Source organism: Lacerta agilis, chromosome 9, assembly GCF_009819535.1.
Source record: "Lacerta agilis isolate rLacAgi1 chromosome 9, rLacAgi1.pri, whole genome shotgun sequence".
Taxonomy (NCBI): Eukaryota; Metazoa; Chordata; class Lepidosauria; order Squamata; family Lacertidae; genus Lacerta; species Lacerta agilis.
In genome coordinates, this window is record NC_046320.1 from 48,809,426 (window position 1) to 48,831,828 (window position 22,403).

At 44.4% G+C, this 22,403-nt stretch overlaps 1 protein-coding gene across 5 annotated transcripts in view; it reads right to left on the reverse strand.

Moving 5' to 3' along the window:
• UGT8 (UDP glycosyltransferase 8) overlaps positions 1-13,614 on the reverse strand; it is a 35,103-nt gene extending 21,489 nt beyond the window's left edge. The window contains exon 1 of one of the 5 annotated variants that reach the window (XM_033159990.1): positions 13,475-13,614. Coding sequence is in view for 1 of the 5 variants with exons in the window: in XM_033159987.1 (XP_033015878.1) it covers positions 2,859-2,892 (34 nt within the window). In the remaining 4 variants the exon portion in view is untranslated. Of the gene's footprint in view, positions 1-288; positions 490-2,858; positions 3,153-13,474 lie in introns of those variants that run through there. The other 4 variants (XM_033159992.1, XM_033159987.1, XM_033159991.1 and 1 more) reach the window with 4 other exon arrangements.
• Positions 13,615-22,403: the final 8,789 nt, after the last annotated feature.

Sequence of the window (22,403 nt, forward strand, 5' to 3'; positions counted from 1 at the left end):
GGGTACCTTTTACCTACAGCACAGCACCCTTAATAAGGTGAAGTGTTTGAAAACTCCTTTTTGAACTCAGAAAATACCAGAAACATCAAAAATAAACCAGTGGGACTTACTTCCAAGTAAACTCAGATAGGTATAACCTGCATTTCTGCCAATCATTAAATATCTGTATTCTCAATAGAAGAATTGACCAAATTACAATATACTATATAAGGATATTAATCTCTCTGATATTTCAGCCACAGGTGAAAAAGTCCAGCGAAGTAGGGAAAACACCGTTAAACACGTTACCTCATATCTTTCTTTGTTCAGTTCACTTCGCTCCTTCCTGAGCAGTTTAAGTCTCTTCAGCAAGAAGGAAAAGTCATGGCTAAAGAGAGGCTGTTCAAACCAATTAGCAGCACTTTAGTGCCAGCAGCTCAGCAATCTTTACAGCCTCAGTCTCTCTCATCATGTTACCAGGAGGTTTTAAATTACAGTACTTGTTACATCATAAGAGATAGCAAAGCAGGGCAGGACTCTTAGCACATTATCTGCTTATTTCATATGTCTTTAAACTCTTGAAATCTCCATTCCAATCTAAATTAGCAGTTAATTAGTTATAATAGAGTTTAGTAACTCTACTTCATTGTCAAGCACTGAAGACTGTGCTATGGAAACATCCCTGAAGCCGAGACAGTAAGACATACAAAAGTTATAGGTACCACCACCTCACAGAGACAGTGACACCAGCAACCATTTACTTTCTCTTCTACTCTTTTTACTTTCCTTTCTTTGCCTGCGAAGTAAAGATCTTGATAGTCCTCCAGAAAGACCCCCGTCTGACCCAAGAGCCAGCTAAATTATCAAGTTCCCTCAATCAAGAGACATCCCCTGCTTGTGTTGGAATTTCAGTTAGAATGTGGTGGTTTGAAATCAAGAAAGCCATTTCTGAACAGTTCCAGCCAATAGGCTTCAGTTATGCAATTAGGTCAGAGAAAGAGGAAGGTGATTAGCCAAATGTGCCGTTTATGATGCTCCAGGGCCTTTATGAACTCAGGCAGTGATTTCAAATTGTTCTGAAGGGAGGATCCTAATCATGTTTGGCCTCCGAGGTATATAAAATAGGCACAACGGTAAGTTTTGGAATACCAGCATCAGTTAGTATAATAGTTTTGAATTACACAGGGCTTTCCATAAGGAAGAGTTTAAGGGTCCTTTATTCCTGGCTACATAGAAAGCAATCTAGGCTACTAATATATTGTATGATAGATAGAAGGCCGAATTACGTAAGGTATTCGACATACTGAACATTGGACTAACACTTAGGGTTTTACATACTGTTCCTGGCCACATGAAAATATATACACTTGTACTCTTACTCTGCCCTATGATCTACATAGATGGGCAGACTAGAACTGAAGTTAATCAATATATTGCAGAATCACTCATTTTTACAAATGGTATGTCTAATATTATAAAACAGCCCTACTATGCTACTGTTAGGAATTCAACTGATTTCAAAAGATTTTTTTCATGAAATAAAAATATGAATATTTGCAATACCAGGGGTCTATATTGCAAGCTGAAGTTTCTTCTCTAGAAATGTTCTTATATTGCTTGCTCTGTGCATTCACTCTCACACTTTTATGGGCAATAACTCAGTAGCAGAGCATATGCTATGCACACAAAAGATCCCGTATTTACGCTCCCCCCCCAAAAAAAAAACACCTGGGGAGCAATTGCTACTCAGTGGACACAATAGCTAGCTGGATGGGACAATGGTCTGATCTGGTATAAGGCAGTTTCTGATTTTCCTGCTTCATCATAATCCACAATGTAAAAATAAAAGTTGATCTAAGTTTCAAAGTGAATAATAAATTTCACTGATTTGATAATAATATAATTACTGTGGAAAACATTTGGGGGAAATGAGAGATATTTTGCTAAATGATTCTCCCAGTAGCCTATAAACCTATGTAACACAACTTTTATCAGTTTTGCCACTTAAACATATGGCATATATCTGTACTGCACAATTAACCTTACTATACATTTGTGTAAAATAAGCCCAGTACTGCAGCAAGTAGAGTTTTGCCAGGCATTCTGTTTTATCCAAGTGCAGTCAAGAGTCCACAATAAATTAGTATATGAATCTGCACTAGTGCTGACACTGAAGGTCACCTTTTAGGATGAGAAAAAACAACAACATAAGCCATGCAGTATTTTAACCATTTGTAATCCTCCTCTAAATAATAGAGCAATATACCTCTTTGAACACAAGTCAGGAGTAATATATTTTCTTTTTCATTGCTGAATTTCTAAAAACCTGATTTCCTTCATTTTCCAAAAGGTAGTTAATCATACAATGAAATTATATATTCCTCCCTATCACCTTTCATACATACATCTGATGAAGCTTATGTCACCATAAACCCTATAGCTAATAACATTTAGTTATTCCTAAATTTCCACAGCAGTGTCTTTTTGAATAGCTGAACTATGTCTCCATAAATAGGTTTTTCTAAAGAAATGTCTCCATGAATAGGTTTTTCTAAAGAAATCAAAGAACTTAATCTTGAATGCAGTTTCTTGTAGATGAGTTTTGAAAGATCACAAGAAATACAAAGGAACAGGAATACCCTCCCCACTTTTATCTAACTTGAGAGCTTACTATAGTTTACAATTATTTTCCACTAACATCAATTTTGCCCAGTATGTGGTTATATAAAATTTATCTTTTATCACTACCGTCAAAGCATTTCAGCTATCTTTCTTAAATAAACTGGCTTCAGACTTCAATTCACGGTTTCTTAAAGAGTAGAACAAGCATAATCTGAAAGGGGAATGGAAAACATATGAGCATAATCACCATCTTTTACCTGCTGAGGCCTGCAGTGTGTTACAAAGCAGCATTGCCGGAGGAACAGATCCCTAATAGAAAATCCCTCTGAGACAATATCTGGTACAAGAGAGGGAGACAAAGGAACCATCTAACATGCAGTCCGTAAGCAAATATACAACCAGAAATAGTGAAGAAATGGAAAGCAATCAGCTTGCGCTGAAGGTTCCAGAGGAGCAGAAACATACATAAATGAACAGGACACTCCAGGGCTTCAGAAAGATGAAGGCCTACCTAAGGCCTTTACAGATTTCCATCTAGGGCAGGCTGACAAATTGCCATGTTAAAATGAGGAAAAACTGCAGATAAAGGCATGCATGCTTCATCTCCCTCTAGAGGGCTGGAGGACTTCAGTCTCAGATTACTTGAGAAGGTAACATATTTTAAGAGTTCATCTTGCCGGCTTCATCTTTTTACTGCTAATTCATACTGTCTCTTATAACGCAGAGTTCCAAGGCAATATTTCTCACGAAACATTGACAGGTGGAAGCACGACAGGCTTGCGGTTAAAAGTCTTTCCAACCTTATTAAAGGAAGCGTCAAGCTCTTCAGTATGATTCCATGTGATACAAACCAGTGGACAGTATGAATTAAATTTCCTAATTTTAAACCAGGCTTCCTCAAACTCGGCCCTCCAGATGTTTTGAGACTACAGTTCCCATCATCCCTGACCACTGGTCCTACTAGCTAGGGATCATGGGAGTTGTGGGCCAAAGACATCTGGAGGGCCGAGTTTGAGGAAGCCTGTTTTAAACCATAGCATTTGGGGGCAGCGGGCGGGAGAGGACATCTACTGAAGGATAACCACAAACAATTCTACTCAAAAAGATAGAATATTTGGATTTCTGCCTTACTAGGTTTGGCTTGGTACAAGGTAGCTATACTGAAGTCACACCAGTATGCTACCCTTTACTCATTAATATGAATCACACTATGCAATTATCAGGAGGAAGGCCATGCTGCTAGATCATCTCAGGCAGCAAACACACTGCCAGACAACCTACATATGAACAGCTCTATTCATGGATGGAAGCAGACCCTCCAAGTGCCTGATTTAAAGAAGCTGTCCTAGTTTCTGATTTGATCCCATAATGTCTTGCTTTTCCTTAGGACGTCTCTTTTCATCAGAGAAATGTTGGAGGGTATGGAGTTATGCGACCCCCCAAGCCAAGGAGAGAAGACTTCTATTATACAGGACTGCCTTCAGAGAAGTTTTTTAATGTTTAATGTTTTGTTATGCTTTTATATACGTTGGAAGCCACCGAGGGTGACTGAGGCAACCCCAGTCAGATGGGCAGGGTATTGTTATTGTTATTGTTATTTCATATATTTTAATCTCTGCTGGAAGCTGACCAGAGTGGCTGGGGAAACCCAGCCAGATGGGTGAGGTACAAATAATAAATTTATTATTATCATTATTATTATTATTATTATTATTATTTAGAACGTCTCTATTTTCATTGCAGAAATGTTGGAGGGTGTGTGGAAGCTGATGCACGAGAAGCTGCTCCCATGTAAGTTTTCTTGACGCACAGTCAACAACAACATGCAGAGGCCAACTTGAAGTATGTCCAACACCGGGGGTGATCCCAGGGGTGCAGCCCTGCTCCCGGTAGTTGTGTGGAGTTGGCTTAGAAAGCAATTATCTGGATTCTGCAAACTCTACAACAGAAATAAAGTATTTGCTCTGTTTCTGACCTCATCACATTTCTACGACTTGCAGTGCAATTCTACACACGTCAACTCAGAGGCAAGTCTCACCAAGCTCAGTGAGATTTACTAACAGACTTAGTTGCACTTACTGGACAATGCTGTGCATGTTTACTCTGAAATAAGTTCCTATCGGCTTCATGCCTAGTAATTGTTTAGAGCTGTAGTCTAACTCACAGAATGAATCTCAATGTAAAATATATTAAAAGTCTGATAGTGCATGCCTTTCTGTTTCTGATGCAAATCAACACTCAGTAAAACAGAAGGGCATTTTACATTCCAAATGGTGGAACATCCAACAGAAGCATTTTGTGATGCAGGAGTTGGGAGGGAAGCAATTTCCTGAAGCAATACTCTTAAAGGAGCAGGAACCCTACCCTCCATTGCAAATGGCACTTGGGCCATACTGCTAATTATCAACATGTAACATAAAGACAGAGGGTTGTATTCAACTTTTACTCAGAGTAGATCCATTAAAATCAATCAACCGAAATTATCGTGGACAGAGTGAATCATTAGAATGAGGGTTTGCAAGGATGAACAATATTTAAAATCTCTGCTACAGGCTTCCTCAACCTTGGCCTTCCAGATGTTTTTGGCCTACAACTCCCATGATCCCAAGCTAGCAGGACCAGTTGTCAGGGGTGGTGGGAATTGTAGTCTCAAAACATCTGGAGGGCCGAGGCTGAGGAAGCCTGCTCTACTACCTCAGCTTGCAGAAAGATAATGCATGTGCGTGGTAAGGGGGGTTTCTGAAAACTTTGCATGGATGTATAAACACAGGCATCCCCAAACTCGGCCCTCCAGATGTTTTGGGACTACAATTCCCATCATCTCTGACCACTGGTCCTGTTACCTCGGGGTGATGGGAGTTGTAGTCCAAAAACATCTGGAGGGCCAAGTTTGGGGGTGCCTGTCTAAATGTATTACAGTGGAAGGAAAAATTTAGACTTGTCCAATAATAGGAAATGCATTATATTTATTTTACTTCATAAAATTTATATAATGCTTGATTGTAAAAGTAAACAAACCTCAAAGCAATGTATGAAGCAAAGTAGTCTCCACCTGAACTATATCGACACAGACTGAGAGCACTTGATGTAAAAAAAAAATTATAGAGAAGCTTTTAAAGTTTAAACAGACAGGTGCTGACAAATATCTGGATTAGGATATATTAGAAATACATATATATTACCCGGTAAACCTCCCATGTACTCAATATGGGGACAAGATAAAAAATGGTTATGGTCAGTTAATACATAAATTGACCAGTTTGGTTTTTTTAGGTGGATTGATACTTTACTCCAGTTCGGTGGGAACAACTTCCTTGCAAATTTGCCCCAAAATGGAATGTGACATTTGTGTGATAAAGAACACCAGACGCAGAGGGTTATGTCTAACATTGTGGGGGCCTGGCAAGCACATGACTTCACACTGTGGAAAGAGGCATGACGTGCCCATCAGGCCTCCTTTCATGATGTGGGCTAATGGATAGTGAGGAGGCCTAGCTCCCTCATTTAAAATTGGGGGGCTCAGCCCCCACAGCCCCCCATGGATGACGCCCCTGAAGAATCACATTTTTCTCCACCTGTGGTGTCTTCATCTAGATGAGTGGTTCCTAACCCCCCCCCCCCCCCGGCCAGACTACTTGAAAATTGCCTGGGATTCTGGCAGAACACTTAATTATTGTTCTTCCTGTTACAACAATCGTAATGTGCTGCGTTAAATTCTGTATATTTCTTAATTGCATTTCCACAGACATGCCGCAGACCACCTGAATGATGCTCACAAACTCTGATCTAGATTTTACCAGAGCTGCAAGGGAAAAGGACAAGAGAAAGTGGCTCTCTTGACACTAGCTCTACAGGAATATACAAATGAACATCAGATTGTTGCAAGACTGAAAAAAGGAAACTCTAGGTCAGAAATTATTAGAAAGAGTATCGGGGAAAGTATCATACTGCAGCTAAACAAATTTATTGTGCAGACACATTTAAAGTATTGTTTGCAGTTCTGCTTACACAGTCATAATACTTACTAAGTTATCTGATTGTAAAATTTTGTGTCCTTTAAAAGCAAGCAGCTTATACAATCGTAAAGCAAAACCAGACAAAAGCAGCTCTGTATAGATTAAACAAAACAGAAGAGAGTAATGAAACTGCTAGGCACACGTCTGTGGCGAAAGGAGTTCCACAATTTAGGAGCATAGCTGTCAAGTTTCGGATTTGAAAATAAGGGATCAGCAGTCTCACCTATCCAGGGGACAGTCACATGTCAGTAGTGGGCGGAGCCAGAAGCAAAAGTGGGCGGAGCAGCAATGTAAGCGGGCTCGGAGCGGAGCAAAGAGGAGGGCAGCCAAGAGGAGGGGCTCGGTGGCAACGGATAGGGGCTGATGTAGGGGGAGGAATACACCCCCCTGTAAGCATGGGAAACGGCTCCCACTTGCTTTGAGGGCTGAGGCTTTTCTCTCCAAGTAGGCGAGGTCTTCCCACACAGTCCCTGGCCAGCAGGGGAGGAGCTGCTTCCATTAAAAACGGGAAATTTAAGGGAAATAAAAAATAAGGGAGAGCAGCGGGAAATTGCTTGAAATACGGGAGAATCCCAGGGAAAACGGGATACTTGACAGCACTGTTTAGGAGTTACCACAAAGAAAGCCTTCTCCTGCGTTGCCATTCACCACACTTCAGAGGGTGGTGGAACTTATCAAGAGAGCTTCTTTGCTGTTTTTAACACCTGATGGGGTCTGTTGGAATAGATGGTGTGTTTCAGATATTTGAGGCATAAGTTGTTTATGGCTTTAAACATCAATATGAAATTCTTGAATTAGGCCTGGAAACAAACTGGCAACCAGAGCAGCTGTTTAAAAACCTAATTATATGTGCTCTAAACAGTCTACCTGATCAGTAACACAGTCACTGCATTTTGGGCCAGATTTCCCAATCATCAAGGGCAGCCACGCATAGAGTGCCTTGCAGGAGTCCAGCATGGAAGTTAAAAGAGTATGGAGTATTGTGGCCAAGTAATCTCTGCCTGGCAGTGCCTGTACAATGGCTCACAAACCAGCGCCATAGCCAGAAAGAGGCACTGGAATATAGCTGAAAATTGTACCGAACTTTCTCATAAGAGTGAGTAACAGGGAGAAGATAGATAGATCCATAAACAATGTGGAAAGAATAAAAGCAGTCCAAATTTTAGTACACTAAAGCTACAACTTAAGAGGGGTTTTGTTCCAGGGATAGCACCTAAAGCCAAAATTGTGTATAGCCAAAACACATTGGGTTTAATGGCAGGTGGGATTACCAAAGTAATTTTTCCTGGAACTCTGCCCCCTTTCCACACCTTTGTTATTTTTATTTTTTTCAAATATTTGCCACACGTTTAAAGCTGAATACACACAAGTTAAATGCACATAAGTCACGGTTTTGCTGTATATGAGAATTTGTTAACACAAATTAAATAAGGAGAGCCCTTCTGGCAGACCAAAAACCTGCTTAATCCAGCATCTTGTGTCCAACCTATGAGAAGCCCAAAATCAGGATATTAATGCAATAGCAACTGGTATACAGCAACATGCCGCCTCTGCAGGCAGTTGCATAGCCATCATGACTAACAGCCTTTTGCCAGGCATGTCCAAAGTCCATTGTGGGGGCCTAATCTGGCCCGCCAGTGGGCACCCCTGCCTTATGCTTTATGAATTTGGCTAATCCTCTTTTAAAACCATCTAAGCTAGTGACCATTGACAGTAGGTTCAGAACATATAAAGTTGACATATGACTTGTCAATAAGTATGCAAAATTTACTAGTCTGTGGGAAAAAATTACTAGGCTGATTGCTTATATATCTGATACTAATTTGTGGCTCCAAATTAGGCAGCTTTAACTTTTGTAAAAGTCTGAGGCAGAACAGCAAATGCTGCTCTCACCACTCAAGTCAAGGTGCATGGTACCCCCCCATCCCAGAAGTACTTGCCCCAGTGAGTAATATTACTGTTGTAGCGTGGGGTTAGTGATTTCAATAAGTGATTTCAGCTTTCTGACATAGCAGGCAGGAGACAGCTTCTTCATGTAACACTCTTTATTCAGGCAACAAGACTGGAGACTGAGGAGAGGGAAGCTACATTTATAGGGACAGAAGACTGGCTAGAAAGGATACATTTGGAGGGAACAATCTCAAGCAATCACAAAGCTGCCTTTTGGTGGGAACCAATAAGACTGAGGATCCAAATGCAGCAACTTGAATGAACCAATAGTAGCTCTTCCTTCTGGAACAGGATCGGTTACTTTCCCCTAATGTGAATACAGACAATAGTAATACAGATATGATAACCCTTGAATCAATACACAACAATTACAATAATGCTAACTTACCTAACAACTTGCTGCATTTCATAACCCCTAAAATCAGCCACCAAACATCTAAGATCATCTCCAAACATCCACCAAACAGCCACCAAACACTAAGATCATCTCCAAACATCACTCTGTGTTTGGAGACGATCTTTATCACAATTAGATGGGAGGCTATTTAGAAGTCTACAGGTATTTGTTTACACCATGCATAGTAAAGCAATAAAAAATATTGGAATGAATTTACTGCCCTTCCCAGATCCCCTGGCTTCTTCCCAGATCCATTTTGCATGATGATGGGCACTCTTCAGGCAGCCTGATTAAATCTGTAATCCTATTTCTATACTTTTCTTTCCATGCCTCTTTCCCAATTTTTATTATATAACTCAGCCCCTTCATTTTTCCTCACTTCAGGCACCCACCCAATCACTGTTTCTCACTTTATCAGTAGTGTCATTTCATATATTAGAGTTGGGGGTATCATCAATGAGAAGGAAGGATTCTCTGCAAGAATAAAGCGATTGCTTCACCTCTTCAGATTTCAATAAATTGTGGCTAGAACATTTGTTATGACTAGTGTAGCTGATTTTTTTTAAAAAAAATCTCATAACTACTGAACCTTTATGACTTCTGGCCTACTTACACAGACCCATTTAAAATGTATATATAGCTGAAACTCTGAGCTCCTGAGGAGCAGTCACATGTGAGCTAAAAGGCAAAAGGTAGGACCAATAACCTTTTCCTTTTATGGCACCCCCGTCTTTCCAACAGCATGGCCTCCTCTCCTTCACCCCACCCCACCCCCATTCTCACTTAGCCCAAACGTCATTCGCCTCCCCAAACGTCATTCAGTCCCACCATTTCTGCCATTTTAACCAAGCCCCATTACTAAACACTGCTCCTTGACTTCCACCCAGACTTGTCCCAAAACATATTCTCCCATTTCAATGTCACCTATTTTGTTAATTTATGCCAATGCCTTTGTCAAGCCATGCCATGGCTTCCTCCTGTTTCTCTGGATTGCATAGCTTGAGTAAAACATTAACCGTCATCAAGGTTTGGAAAAGGGAGCTCCATCGGTGCACAAAAATGCATAACCTCTACCCAAACTGCTGGTGTAGGGCAGTGGTGCCTTCAGGGCAGGACTTTGGGCAGAAGTTCCTAGTCCTATCCAGCAAAACGTGCATGCCCCCACCCCATGCAGCACAACTGGCTCACCACATTATGAAGTATAGGAATAAATACACATTACTATCTCAAGCTCAGTTTCATTTTTCCTGGTTGCACCACTAAAACAAGGTAACTGGCAAATCTGTCGCGTCCTGTGCCTATTTATCAGCTCAGAGCCAACATCAGGATGAGTCAAGGAAGCAAGAAAGTTTACTTTTCCTTGAAGTAATATCTACCTCCCCTTTATATATGGTTAATCATATATAAAGATGTTCTCTACTGTGCCATCCTGAAACTGGTATAGCAAAATCTCAAGAGAACAGCCTGTCCCACGGTCTACCCTGAACAGCAGAAGCCAGAAGGGATTCAGGTGTGGCAGTGGATCTGCTTACTCTCATCATCCCTCAGGGCATGGTTAGCTTTGTTCTGTAGGACTGGAGAGATGTAATTTCAGATGGACAGCCACAAATTGACCTTGGGCCAGCCACTATTTCTCAACCTATGCAGGGTGCTTGTCAAGATAGCATTTGATAAGATCTTTGGAGGAAAGATTGTGGATACAAATGTGGTACATTAAAAATAAATGATTACTGGTAAGTTGTGCCACTATTTCTATTTTGGCTAATATAAATTCCCATTTTTTAACAAATCATAATCCAGTAATGTCTAGAGGGAAGTCTATCAAGAAATCTGCAATCCTTTTTTATTTGTCAGATAGTTTTGATTGAACATAATTGTGTACTGTATGGAAGGACAAGCTAGTAGCCAAAATATTTTAATCAGAAAAAAACGATTGCTTAAGCAAATTGAAGAGCTATATATTCATACTGTAATTATTTCTTTGGCTATTTACTGTATTCATTTTTATGCCAATGCCTTAATATAATCAAACAAAATTGAATACTTCACTTTCAATGTCACAACAAAAATGAATCTGTATCTACCAACTTCTACACAAAATTAGTTTTTAAACAGTGATAAAAGTACAAGTAGGCATATTGTATTAAAAGGCATTTTGTCATTTATATAGGCAGCTCCTATACAAAAATAATGAACACTTTGCATGACTGGCAAGGATTGTGGCATTACGGTTCTAAGAAGGACAAAGAATGTGAAGAAACGGTAGCATTGGAACAGATGGAGAGGAGGTGCTTACTGCAGTGGTGCAGCAGAAACAAATGAGCAAAGTCAAGCTGTACCTGGGCTTTTAGTTCTCCTAAAGCCATAGGGCTTTGCAACACTCTATTCTTCTTCTTTAGTGTAGACTATATCTAGATGGTACGGTACCTGTCCTGTATTATTATTATTCCATACAGTCTGTTCCTTTTCCAAATATATAGCTGAGACTCCACTAGCAGTTTGTCCAGGACCCATCATCGGTTCCCACATGAAGCATCATCTCTCTCTCTCTCTCTCCAAGCCAGGTGTGTTCAGCCTAACAATACACATTTGAGTTTGTGGCATTGTTTTTTTCAGATACATCTTCCATTCTACCCTTCTTAATCAGATCAGGGAAGCAGTGCAACTCAGCACCAGTTAATTCCCTATATTCCAATGCCCAGGGCTTTTTTCAGCCAGAACTCAGTTCCGGCACCTCTCAGGTGGGAGCCATTACCATTATAAGACAGCAAGGGAGGCATTCATAGTGAGTTCTGGCACTTCTTTTTCTAGAAAAATAGCACTGCCTATGCCCTTTCTGTATGCATATCCCCTCCAGTGACAACTGTCTACAACCCCACCCCACACACCCCAGAACGATTTCAACTCCTGCCTGCAATGCTGGGCCTGCTCCTAGCAGGTTCAAATAAGCCCTCTAGTTCACCCCATCATGCTTCTGAGCTACTGATCTCACTTCCATACAAGCCTGCTTGGCCTGCTGCCCAAGAGAGGCTCCCCACACCCTCTTTCTTTCTTCTTCTACTGGCATTACATAGCCCAAACACAACGTATATAGAGGTCCGAGAAATGAGCTCTCCTTCCAGGTCTAGGAGCTCCACCCCATCTGTTCATGGCAACGGCGCTAAGTTTTGTTGTTGTTCCTGGGAGAGCAGCCTCTTTCCCTCCCCAAAGGTACTCTCCCTTTTCTGAAGCACGCTTTTAAACAAAGCCCCTCATCCCCGCCCCATCCCAGCAGGCTGTTGGATGCACAACCATGGGCATAGCCAAAGGGGGCGGGGAGGGCAGCTGCTCCTCCCCCATCAATCAATCAATCAATCAATAAAACCTAACTGACCAATCACATGGCAAATAGCTAGGTTCTGCCCCCCAACACATAAAGCCTGTCCTCCAGCAGCCATGTGCACAGCCCGCCTCCACTGTAATCTTTCGTCCAAATCCTCACCCGCTCCTCCAGAAACTTCCAAGTCATTTCCCCAGACACAAAAACCCTTTTTTTCTGGAAGCAACCCCTCTCCCTCCCCACCCCAAGCACCACGACCCCTACCCTTGATGCCTCCTTCCCACGGGGCCCCGGGCTTAACCCCTCTCGCTGCGCCTCAGGGAACATCGCCTGCCCCCTGCGGGGCGTCGGGCACCGTCCCGCCAGCCAAGGGCAGCCTGGAGTTAAGTTGCCTGGGGAGAAGGTGTTTGCGGCTGGGGAAATGAGTTGAAAGTTTCTGCAGGAAGAAGAAAAGATCCGGCGAGGATTTGGACGAAGGATGGACCCGCTCTACGGCTCCTCTCAGTAGCAGCCCTCTCCTCGTCCTCCTCCGGCCAACTTCTTCGCCCGAGACACACACGCGCGCGCGCGCGCACACACGCACGCACACACACACACACATATACATACATACACACACACATAAACTCCCAGAGTGGAAGGAGGCAAGACGCGCGCAGGGACAGATAATAGATACAAACTCTTGCCTGGGCGCGCGCGCGCGCTCCCCCCTCTCTACACATACATATAGGGAGAGAGCAAAACAACACACTCCAGAAGGGGATACTAAGCAGTGTGTCCAAAATTCCCACCCACCCCTTTTCCCTCCACAGCACACACATGACGCTCCGTCTCCACCTGCGGTTTCTAAGCTACCCGCGCCCTTCAGTTTCCCAGCACAGCGTCGACTCCACCCATGTATCGTACCCGGCTTCGTCTCCCCTCGGCGACCTTCCCAGCCCTCGTGGCCAAGTGCGTGCTCGGAGGCGCGCGCGCGCACACAACCAGCTCCCCCTGCGTGCGCTCGCCCCTCCGGCCAACTTTCCTATTAAGTAGTGGTTCCCACGTGCCCAACCCCTCTTCTCCAGCAGCGACGCCCGTTTCACCTTCAGCATCCCCTTCTCCAGCCTCCCTTTCTCTTGCCAGCGCCAAGAGGCAGCAGCAGCAGCAGCAGCAGCAACGGTTTCCTGCAAAGCTCCTCCGCTTCCTTACCTCACTTCAGGACCTGCTCCCCTGCCTTTGCCTCGGAAATAGGGGCGAGAAGAGGGAGCGTGAGGGGGTTGGGGAGCTTCTAGCCCGCGGCGATGTTCCCCCAGTCCCCTTTAAATGCAATGGGCGTTTGCTCCTCTTTTCCAAATCAGCTGCGGAGGCGGCGGCCGGCCCGGGAGAAGCAGCAGATCCCCTTCGCTCCCCTTGGTGTCTCTTCCGCTATCAGCCGCTGCACCTGCTGTGGAGCTCGACTGCTGCCTCCGGGCTGGAGGAGGAAGCAAGAAAGTGGGTGCAACTTCAGGTTCCCTCAACTTCTCATCACTTGGGCGTCCCCTTGATCTTCCTTCTCCTCCTCCTCCTCCTCCTCCTGATCGTCCCCGGGCTTCAGAGCTGGGCCCTCAGTATCAGCTGCGCACATGGACCGCTCATGACATTGAGAGCGCACCTCCCAAGCACAGCCGCGCGTTGCACCAGCGGAAGGTCCCTGGAGAGAGACGAGAAGGTCAGGCAGCTACTGCTATTGCCGCCGCCGGGTCCAGGTCTCCAGGAAGGAGGAGATCCGTTTCCCCTCCCCCTCCTCCCACGCCGACAGCCGCTCTCAGTGGCCCCCCGGGCACCTTCCGATGGCATGCACTGACCCCGGCTCCCAGTGCAGCAGCAGCAGCAGCAGGGACAGCTCCATGGGGCAGCCCCTATTCCCACCTCCCAGCGGGCGGGACCGAGCCTCCCTCCTTCTCCAAGGCTCCTAGCCACTTACAGAGGGGCGCTCTCGGGCAGGAGGAGGTGTCAGCGGAGAGAGGGATCGGGACTCGGGCGAAAAAGGACACCACCACGCAGCTGCTTCCAGACGCTGCGCGGGGCTGGCGTCTTGGTGGGGTGGGGTGTCCCATGTCGCCGGAGCACCAAAAAGGTGATCGTCGATCAAAGCGGGGTGCAAATAAATGGGAAGGGCGGGTTCGCCTGATTCATTGGTCCCAAAGTGTTAGCGAAAGTGTCGATTGCATCTCGCCAAGCAGCCCAGCATCTTGGTGCAGCAGCAGCGCCGCAAGCAAAAGGATGCAGCGTTGTCCTACATCCTTCTGGCTCCAGCGAGGCTCAAAGTGAGAGGAGACGGAGCTATGTCCGCTTCCGAGTAAACGCAGGGTGTTCGGTCTACAACACCCCGAATGCTGCTCGCGTTTGATCCCTTTGCAACGTGAAATTGAAGTTGGCTGGAATGCAAGTTTGAATATTAAAATGGTTTTCTGCCCCCAGGTTAGCACCATCAGTGTATAAGACTCCAAATTTTTGACAATTTTTTTAAAAGTAAAAAACATCTTAAACACGGAAAAATACGGTAGGTCATTCCAGTGAATCCAAACCAAATCTTGCATCACATCACTCAGGATGCAAAATCAGCATCCTTTGCATGCAAAAAGTCCCACTTTCCCTAGCATCTCCAGGTAGGGCTGGGAAAAAGAGTCTGAAATGCTGGAGAGCTGCTGCCAGTCAGTGCTGGCACTATTAAACTAGATGGATCAATGTTCTGAACTGCTATCAAGCAAAGGAACCCCCAGGGGGTGAAGGCTCAGAGGCAGAAGACTGGTGGTAGGATGACAATGTGTGGTCAGAAAAGGAAAAGGGAACAGACTGGGAGGATGGAGTACTGGAAGCTGAAGAGGCAAGAATGGTTAGTGAGCAGGAAGAGACTGTGGCAGGAGAGGAGCGGGACTAGAAGACACAGATAAGGCAGGCTGCTGAAGAACCCAGGGAGTCTCCCCCTCCTGCTACAACCAGCTCCCCCCACCCCCACCCTCCCAGAACATGCAGAGAAATAAAGAGGGAAGAGCAGTGAGAGCAAGACGATGAAACCTTTGGCTGCTGGAGAAGGAATTGGGGGGTGAGCCTCAGAGAGCAGTGGGAAGGTGGAGACCTTCAGTCCTTGCAATAACTTCATTGGGGCAAAACCTTTTTTTAAATACTTTATTGACAATCTCATACAACAAATATAGTATACATCTTCTATAACTAGACATGAGTAAAAATCTTATAAACAAAACAACAACCATATACAAGTAATACTCCATTTGTTAACAAACAATAAATTTAATTTATATTTCTATTGTCTGTTGTTTTCTTCTCTATTTATTAACATAGATAAGAAACCTCCAAAAAACATAATTGGACTTCCTATCATTTCCCGATGTGTATTTTCTTTCTGATGGTGAATATACCTAACATTATTACCTTATCCTTTGTTTCCTTTCTCATACATTCTTAGAACAGTACTTAGCCTTGACTTATTTCATTTATATTTCATTAATCAAGGGTCAATCAAATGCTGCCATAGAATTTATACCACTGTTGTGATTTCATAAATCTCATATATTTTCCCCATTTTTACGCGAATACTTGCCTTGTGTTGCCTCTCAAGCTGTTAGTCAATTGCACCATTTCTACATATTACTATGCAGTACTGTAACTTGTTTTGCCAATCTATTGTAGTTGGATCCTCCACATGCAGGGGTGCAATGGCTGCTCGCACCGTCGCGCCTGGGCCGGGGAGGCAGGGCAAGCACCCCGCGGGGTGCCTTCTTGTCACCCTCCCAAACATGGAACATGGGGTGCAATGCCCCCCCGCCCCCACTTTGGGATGCCACTGGGTAGCTCTACAGCAGAGGTCTCCAAACTACAGCCGGGGGCCGGATATGGCCTGAGGAACTCATTTATCCAGCCCCCGGCAACCCCTGCCGCCCGCTCTTGCCGGCACAGCTGCCCATTTTTGGGTCGGAGGAGCACCAGAAATAGCTTGTGTGCGTGCGCAAGCGTTATTTCCGGTGCACATCCGGTTTGGAGGAGGCCCATGCACATGCGCACAAGCTATTTCTGGTGTTCCTCTGACCCGGAAGTGCGCTGGAAATAGTGTGTGCACGTGCGTATGAGCACGCGCTTCCCCGCCCTCTGGCCCGCCGCGCAATCGGCACTGGAGATACTGGCCCAAGGCGCGATAAGTTTGCTGACCCCTGCTCTACAGGATGCCAGAACTCAGCCCAGGAAAGCAACCATTTTGGGCAGCACTAATTCAGTCGCAATATTGAGCTGCAAAATGGCAGGGGAAGCCAAGGAGGAGGCAAGCGGCAGAATCTCTCCTCCAAAAACCTTCAGAGGATAGTTATCATAGCCTCTCCAACTTCACCATGCTAAGTTGTCACAAAAGAGATTTTTCTTCACAGCACCCACCTGAGCACTGGCTGGTTAGCAATAACAAGCCTTTGGCTTTACTCACTTCTGAGCTGTTGCAATGCTGTTTAAAGATTTGCTTGCTTTGCTTGCTTACAGCATTTGCCAAAACGAATTCCAGAGCAGCCTACATACGATCAAACAAACAAGACAGTTCCTATCTGGAGGCTTACCATCTTAAACCCACAACACACAAGGGAAAAGGGACATGGAGGAAAGAGGAAAATAAATATTATTCACATTTACCTCCTGCCCCACTCTTGCCAGGCACAGGTGCATACTTAAAAGCTCTGTGTCTGAGCATGGTCTTTTGTGTGTGAGGATGTTCCCCCGAAGCTTTCCCCACAAAAATAATGGAATCAGCCAACACTGTCACTTTTAGTTTTAAAAAATTAAAAAAAGTACGACTATCCTAAATTACATGAAGCAGAAATTCTAAGAACCTAAATCAAGTTTTTGTGGGTTTAAAAAAAAAAAGTATAATAAAATATATGGTAATGATGATTCTTCAGTTTAATATATTAATATTAATATATGGTCTTTAACGTTCAGTGAGCACAAATGTCAATTGGGATCTTAAGCAGATCGCCGTTTGCTCCACTTGAGATGTAAAGTAATCACGAGAAAAGATCCAGAGGGAAAAATAAAAAGGGTGCTCAGACACAGAGCTTTGAAGCACAGATCGATCATACCTGGAAAGGGTGGAAGAAAGGTAATTGTGCCTCACCCACAAATACAAGCTAGCATATCCAGGGACAGAAGGAGCTGGTGGAGCTGGGCCTCCAGCAAAGCTGATGAAATGAGCACTACCTTAAGGCAGTTTGATGCAATGGCTGCACTGAGATGACAGCTGTTAGGAAATGAGGCCTGATAGTGCTGGCCTGTCATAGCAGAGCCAATGGAGGGAGCTCTGCTTTTCAGCTCTCCCACTATTTCAGATAGGTTGTGTTGTGTCGTGGGTTCTGGTAGCAATAAATCCAGCAACACTTCTTAGTGAACAGCTCTTTATTGTAAGGATAAGACAAGACTGGGGAATAGGGGGTAGGGAAAGCTCTATTTATAGACACATTGGTACAGAGGGAAAAGATACATTTAAGCGGGAACCAATAATATTCAAACTTTCCGGCGGGACCCAATCAGGCTGTGGATTGTGATTGTACTCTTTACATTGACCAATGACATTACTCTACCCGGCTGACAGAATATCTTACTTAATACACAACAGGTTGCAGCTATGAGTTTTGGCTACACTGACTCCAAAGTCTGAAGAGCTCCTGAACAGAGATGGCATTCGTCTCCTTACATAGTTTTCTTGGGTTTATATCCTGTGTCTCATCCCCACTTTCAGACCCTCTGAGCTGAAAAGCAGCTGGCATTGAAGCATTTGAAGGCCACTGTTCAGCTGTACCTCTTCCTTCTGTGCCTTTAGGCCTAGAAGTGTGGCGAAGGGGCTACTCAGCCAGTATGGCTTGTCCTTTGTACTGACTGGTAGCGCCTTTTCCCTGACCTTTGGACACCATCATTCAAATCCAGCAACATCTGGAGGGCACCATGTTGACTGCTCTTGCCCCATGGCATTCCGCACTATTTTAAAAGAGCCATTAAGTGGCCCCATGGCAGTCATTGTAGTTTTAAAAGTTGTGATTACTACTAAAAAGATGGCCTAGTCAAGTTGAGGCCTCAGGTATTAAAGTGGCACTGTCTCCCAGATTTCTTGGCCAAAGAAAGCTGTGGAAATGTTTTTCCAGTCAGCAGGTAATAGAACAGACAGGTCCATCCACACTATATTTGAACAGCCAAATTTTAGAGGGTAGTTTGTGCATCTCTTCTTCACATGTCTCTTCTGACAGGACACCACAGGGCTCATATATCTTGTCCCAATGTATTTATCTGTAATGGATAAATGTTAATCTGCTAATGGTATTTTGTTTGTAAGTTATTTCTGTATTGAAGTCAAGTTCTGTAACTTCATGTTTCTTCCTTTCTAGGAATGGCAAAAATGTATTTTCTTGTTGGTCCTGCCAGGGGTGTCGCAGGGGGGGGCGGAGGGCCCTGGGCAGCGCTCCTGCTGGGGGCGACACATCGGGGCGGCCCCTCCCACTGGGCTTTTTAAACTTTTTTTTTTAAAAAAAATTCTTTTTAGGCTCTTTTCGGCACTGCCGGGGTGGAGCCGCAGGGGCCACCAGCGAGTCGGGGTGTCACCCCCCTCGCTGGCTGCCACTGGCTCTGCCCCGGCAGCGCCGAAAATAGCCCCCGCCCTCCAGCGGCTTTTTGCGCCGCTGGCTGGCTTGCAGAGCTGGGGCAAGGAGAGGGGCGGGCCAGCGAAGAGGGGTGACACCCCTCTTCGCTGACCCGCCCCTCTCCCTGCCCCATTTGTGCTCCCCCGAGGGGGCCCGGGTGGCAGCTTCGGGAGTCTCTGCGGGCTGCAGAGAGTCCCGAAGCCGCAGCCTGGCACCCCTTTGTGCTACAGCAGTGGCTTCGGGACTCTCTGCAGCCCGCAGAGGCTCTCAAAGCCCCCGCCCGGCATCCCCGGGGGTGGGGTGTCACCGCGTGTGCGTGCGTCATGACGCACATGCCGCAATGCCCCGCCCCCGGGGATGCCGGGCCGCCGCTTCGGGAGTCTCTGTGGGCTGCAGAGAGTCCCGAAGCCGCAGCCTGGCACCCCTTTGTGCTACAGCAGCGGCTTCGGGACTCTCTGCAGCCCGCAGAGGCTCCCGAAGCCCCCGCCTGGCATCCCCCAGGGGCGGGGCGTCGCAGCGTGTTCGTGCGTCATGACATCATGACGCACGCACGCGCTGCGATGCCCCCGCCCCCAGGGGTGCCTCTTGGCTTCCTGCCCCGGGCAGCCAAGGGGCTAGGAATGCCCCTGGGTCCTGCCTTCTACCTGGTGGAGTTAACTTTTTTCCTGTTTGCTGCATTCCCTACTGATCAGAAGAACACTTCACAGTGAGTCCAACTTTCCATTCTCACTCTGTTTTGTGCCTAAGTGCAAAAGTTATAAACATGCCCCACCAAGTGTGAAGAATGTGCGTGTGTTGAATTAGTTGTCTGTCTCTCTTTAAAAATTGGACGTAGAAACCTGATCTGTTCATGGCTGCTGTGTCCTTCACACTTGATGGGTTGTGCATGAGTATTTTGTACTTGAGTAAAAGAGGTAAAGTAAAAATCCACACTTAGACTTCTAGCTGTATGGTGAAGTTCATGATCCAAAACGATAAAGCAACAGAAGTGATGACAAAAGGTGTTCTCTCTCTCTCTCTCTCTCTCTCTATATATATATATAGTCAAAATAACATCTGTTGCATATCTATGATGAGCCACTCAATCAGCAAACACAGAGAAATATATTCTGTGATAACTAATAGTTCTGCATTTCCCAAAAATATTAATAATCAAGATGTAAATGATGCTTATTTGAAGTCCTAACAAAAAGCAAACTTCTTTAAAAACATCCTAATTTTGAAAACTCAAATATCTGATCCTCCACTATTTTGGATGAAAATCTACCCTGTTGGTGACAATCACATAATGATGTATGTTGAGAAGATGCATTTAAATAATAACTTCTATTAGAGCTTTATTTGTGTATCAAAGTATGCATCATTTTCAGGGAATGTCAATCCAATCTAATTTCATGGAGATTCTTTTTAGCATGGAGATTCTTGGACATCAATTTATATTTTCAAATAATGAGCATCACAAGTGAATTGTGCATTTTGTAAGGTTTATGGCACACAGATTCCCAACTTGTGCCAAGAAGAAGATAGTTACAAGCTTATTCTCTAGTATTATTCTCAACAAACTAAGCAGCACTTCATTTACTGTTCCTACTGTTTTTTTCCTGATTTCCTTGTTTTAAAAAATGAGTATATCATTCAGAATGATTATATATTTTGTTGTGTATTGATTCAAGGGTTACCATATCTGTATTATTATTGTCTGTATTCACATTAGGGGAAAGTAACTGCCTTCCTGTTCCAGAAGGAATAGCTACTATTGGTTCATTTAAGTTGCTGCATTTGGATCCTCAGTCTTATTGGTTCCCACTGAAACTTACTTATGAGCAGACACTGGGCAGCAGGAAACAACGGAGCATGCCCTTCTTTATTGCCAGTATTACACAGTCAATCGAGCTAGGTTTATCCAGCCCATCCTATATAAATTCCCTGGGTGTTCAGAACAACACTACATCTTCCTATTACTACAGGATGAAAGCCCAGAAGACACATATTTAATCACCAGATTTTTCGCTGCCATGATAGATATTCGTCGAAGAAGAGTTTGGATTTGATATCCCGCTTTTCACTACCCGAAGGAGTCTCAAAGCGGCTAACATTCTCCTTTCCCTTCCTCCCCCACAACAAACACTCTGTGAGGTGAGTGGGGCTGAGAGACTTCAGAGAAGTGTGACTAGCCCAAGGTCACCCAGCAGCTGCATGTGGAGGAGCGGAGATGCAAACCCGGTTCCCCAGATTACGAGTATACCACTCTTAACCACTACACCACACTGGCTCTCAAAGACCATCGAAGGATGGTCTTTGCTACAAATCAGTCCTAAATAGAAGGCCCATATTGTTAGAGCTGCACTTCTGAAGCCCCACCCCATACAGCTGTTCTTTTTTAATTGATCTCCTTTAAATTTCCTTATCGGTTTTATTCATCCATTACCTATGCTTAATCAAGTATTCTATGTATGTTTTAATCTACGTTTGGTTCTTGTTCCCAATTAATTTAATAATTATCCACTTAGAGATATTGTTATGCTATTTATTTTAGATGTTTTGCTTATGCTGGTCTGTGACCATAATAAAGTAAATTCATTCGTTCATATGAGCAGACATGTTTAGGATTGCAGTATTGATTACCTAGGGGCTTGTCCACACTTCCGCTTGTCCTGCTGCTTTTCCTTGGAATAAGTGGAAGTGTGGACAAGCCCTAAATAAAGGTCAAAGCTGACCTGTTGTGTTAATTAAACATACATATGTTGGTTTGGTTATAAAAGGGGAAATGTCATTTTTTTATGTTAAGTGGTGCATGCAGTCTATTTAGCATAACCCCACCCTTATTTTATAGCCAATCCAGTGCATGTGTGCAAGAAAGTTGTGTATATATGCTTTGATTCTAATATTCCACTACATAGTCTAGAATTCAAGATGATAATCCTTTGTAAGGAAGAGGCTGAAGTTCCATGCATCAGATTCCATCCCCAGCATCTCCTGCTAAGGCTGGGAATGTTTCCTGCTCCCAGTCAGTGTAGACTAGTTAGACTAGAGCAGGGGTCAGCAACCTTCGGCTCTCCAGATGTTTCGGACTACAATTCCCATCATCCCTGGCCACTGGTCCTGTTAGCTAGGGATCATGGGAGTTGTAGGCCAAAACATCTGGAGAGCCGAAGGTTGCCTATGCCTGGACTAGAGTATTTGTCCTTTCAGATGTTGCTGAACTACAACTCCCATCATCCTTGACCATTAGCCATGCTTGCTAGGTTTGATGGGAAATGTTCAGTAACATCCAGAGGGTCAAAGGTTCCCCATGCCTGGCGGAGACATTGAGCTAGATGGACTAATGCTCTGACTCAATAAAGGCAGCTGCCTATGCTCCTATTTAATCACTTGAATAGTAGCAGGAAGAGTCTCTTTTACACAATGCAAAAATGTGGCACCAGTTGTATAATCTTAATCTGCTAAGTGGGAGACTCCAATCGTCACACCCC